The 3,350-nt window shown below is 47.6% G+C and overlaps 1 protein-coding gene across 1 annotated transcript in view; it reads left to right on the top strand.

The window, feature by feature from the left end:
- MECR (mitochondrial trans-2-enoyl-CoA reductase) overlaps positions 1-2,883 on the top strand; it is a 22,672-nt gene extending 19,789 nt beyond the window's left edge. Inside the window, exons 9-10 of the mRNA XM_006021873.3 lie at positions 205-277; positions 1,913-2,883. Of these exons, the coding sequence (XP_006021935.1) occupies positions 205-277; positions 1,913-2,076 (237 nt within the window). The 3' untranslated portion in view covers positions 2,077-2,883. The remainder of the gene's footprint in view (positions 1-204; positions 278-1,912) is intronic.
- The last annotated feature ends 467 nt before the right edge of the window (positions 2,884-3,350 follow it).

Genomic DNA, 3,350 nt, shown 5'->3' on the forward strand with positions numbered 1-3,350 from the left:
CTGTTGCAGACTTTCATGGCATTTGGACAATGGCTATCAAAGGTACAATGGCAGGTAGAAAATGTCTCAGTAGCTGCTTGAGGACAGTCTCTACCCTGGTGCGAGCATAGCAGAAATATAATGTTAAACTGCATCTGTTGTAAACTTTCTTCCTCCCTCCCCTGTCCCTGCCCCTCATAATTATATCTCACTTTGTCTCTACAGAGTGCATTAATCTTCAAGGATGTGAAGCTGCGTGGGTTTTGGATGACCCAATGGAAGAAAGACCAAGCTCATAGTAAGTTGAAAATCCCATCAGCCTGTGGGGATGCATGCTGGAGAACACAACTAGTCACTAGCCTGTGGGTATTGTGTCAGTACTGCCCAAACAAGCAGTAGGCTTCTACCAAGCCTTCACAAATCACTTGGTAGAAGTCCTGTCACCTTGGACAAGTTCTGGAAGGCATCCCATCAGCATGAGGCTAGCTGGAACGTAACCAGGCTGGCTTGTGGGCCGAGGTGGAGACACCTGTGGCTTAAAAGGCCAGGAGGCATCTTTTTATATTCATGTTTAATGCTGCATGTTACATTCTGATACACCCATGTTAGCAGGTAATAATCTGGCAGGCTATGCAGCCCTTGTTGGGCCACATTCAGGCTGGGCGTAACAGCTTATTGGAGTCAGTGGGAAATCATCAGTTGAAACTAAATTTGAGTTGGTCCAATATCTTTGCTCATTCTGCACTGAAGGCTTTATACAGGATTATTAACTTTGTCGTCCCTTGGTCCCAGAACTTCCTCCTGCCACACCAGGCACTTGCCTTCGAGCAGTGCACAAGCAGTTACCAGTTCTCCCAGATCCTACCAAAGATGCAAGATAAGCATCACTCCTGCCTACATGTGTGAGGAAGCCAAGAGAAACCTGGAGATGTAGTAGTTAGACAGAGGGGAGCACTCAGAATTTCTCACTCTGTCTGCCTTGAACAAGTTCATTCTTCTCTTATATCCCAGTTCTTAGGGAATGGACTATGAGCACAAAGCCAGAATGGACTGGAGAATAGCCAGTTCACTCTAGCAGATGCTTTCATGGGGAATACATGCAAAACTGTTCTCAGCTGTTTCATGTGAAGAGTAGGTAAATGTGTACTTGGATTTCTAGCTACCAGTGGTAGTAAGTGGGTGGTGACTGGTGACATATTGACCTGGAAAAGTTCTTTTTGAACCAGCAGAACATGAGCTGTATTTCCCTTCTGTGCCCTTCCACGTAATGCACAGAATCAGCTCTTTGTACTGAATCATGTGCCTTTGGTCCAGAAACCTGATGACCTGCAGTATTGGGCTTAAATAGCTGAGAGGGGTCAGGCCCCAGCTGCTTAGCACGTGTTGGAGTTTAGAAAAAAGCCAAGTATTTGGCATCTAACTTGTTTTGGGAGTGGAGAATACTGGTCTTTCTGCTTTGAGACGGGATAGATGTTGCCCTAAATTAAAAGTAGCCTCTTCTAGGGGGTTTCCGGCCCAATAACATGGGCCACATAGCTGAATAGAAAGTAACGTTTAGTGTAGTGAACAAGGCAGCCCAGCAAAGAGGTTGCCAGCTGCCCACCTGTAGTGTAACACTAAACAGCTAGAGGAACTCAGGGACTCCTTACCCTCGCATCAATACAAATCGGGTGTCCAATTTGACAAGACTCCCCAGTCTTGTGAAGGCTTCCACATCTTGCTGACCTGTATAAACAAGATGCAGGTATCTCAAAAACAAATGAATGCTGCACATGTGGAAGGAGTTACTGGAGGAACAAACCATTTGGTCCACCTCAGCCTGCCAGAGCTTTAAATTGCTTCCAGGCTATTGATTCTACTGCTAAGGATGGTGCTGTGGGTGAGCTCTGGAAAGAGCAGGATTTAGCATGTTTTCTGTTTGTTTCCTTTACAGACAAGGACAGACTGACTGGAATGATTCAGACTTTGTGTGATCTTATTCGTAAAGGGCAGCTCAGTGCTCCAACCTGCACAGAGATTCCACTGAAGGACTACCTAATAGCCATAGAGGCTTCCATGAAGCCATTCATCTCAGCGAAACAGATACTTGTTATGTGATCTTCAGCAATGGAATATCATCCTTGTTTCCAGAGGATTTTTAAGAGGGGGCTGAATCATAGTCAGTTCTGGTCATATCAGAGACCCTGTAACTGGCTCCCAGCTGGTTTCAGGGATGTTGCATTCAGTGATCTTGTCTCCTGAAGAGGAGGAATCTCTAAAATTTGTCAGTTGAGTTCACTTGAAGAGTACAAAAACCCACTCTGAAATTTTGTGTGCACTGAACATGATTCTTGGAAGCAAATTATCTGTTTTTGGAGCTGAATGCTGTTCTTTCCTCAGCTGAAATTAGTTTCATTGAAATAAAGTCAGTAGTTTCTAAGGAGCAACCCCAGGGATCCTAAAAATGTGAAGGGAAAACCAATCCACTCCTGGATTATTGCTTACTGAAATTGGCAGTCAGCAAGGAGACAGATAGAAGCAGGTTTTGCTGGTTGTGCATCTTCACCTACTCTGGAAAGCAACAGGGCTCCCAGGAAATTGTCAGTGCAACCTTTTAGTATAAAGTTGACCATCCCAGAGCATGCCATTGGCAAGGAAGCCTCTCTTCCTTTCTCCATGGCTGGTTCACCTGAAGATACTTCCAGAAATGAAAAACTGACCTGGGTCAAACCCCCATGCCATCATCATATACATTACTTAGCAGGGGGACTTCATCTATAATTTGCTAGTAAGGTCAGAGCTAGAGGTGCACTGATATACCAGTCCATATCGGATCAGCACTGATAAAAGGAAAATTAATAATATTGGCAATCAGCTTTTGTTGGCCAATAATGTCACCGATAAATGTCGCATGCATGCACGTGTCCAGGAATGCAGCCCAGCAGCTTGGAGAGCGACCTCCTGCCAGTAAGTCTGTGGTGGGGAAAGGGGGCAGGGGGCAGTTTGAAGCCCCCATGGTGAGGGAAGGAGTGGGGCAGGCACTGGCCAGCCAGAGCAGGACACAAGATGGGGGCAGCTTGTCTGGGAGGCATGGGTGGGGGTGGCTTCCCACTGCTGCAAGTGCCCCCCTGGATTTGTGCACAAGGTGAGGGCAAGCTGCCCACTATGGGGCCAGTGGCTGTGCTGGCCTCTTCTTGGCAAGGGGGCTGGGCCAGGGCTGCTGTCAGGGTGGGCAGTGCTGGTGCTAGGAGAGGTGGTTACAGGGAATTTTGAGGTGCCCATAGCCACCCCTCCCCAGTGCTGCCACTGCCCCCACCTGCTCTGAGCCCAGCCCCTGCTCCTCCCCCCTCTGCCTCCTGTGGAGAAGAGGCCAGCACAGCCCCTGGCCCCAA

This window comes from Alligator sinensis, unplaced genomic scaffold (assembly GCF_000455745.1).
Source record: "Alligator sinensis unplaced genomic scaffold, ASM45574v1 scaffold883_1, whole genome shotgun sequence".
In the NCBI taxonomy this organism is placed as follows: Eukaryota; Metazoa; Chordata; order Crocodylia; family Alligatoridae; genus Alligator; species Alligator sinensis.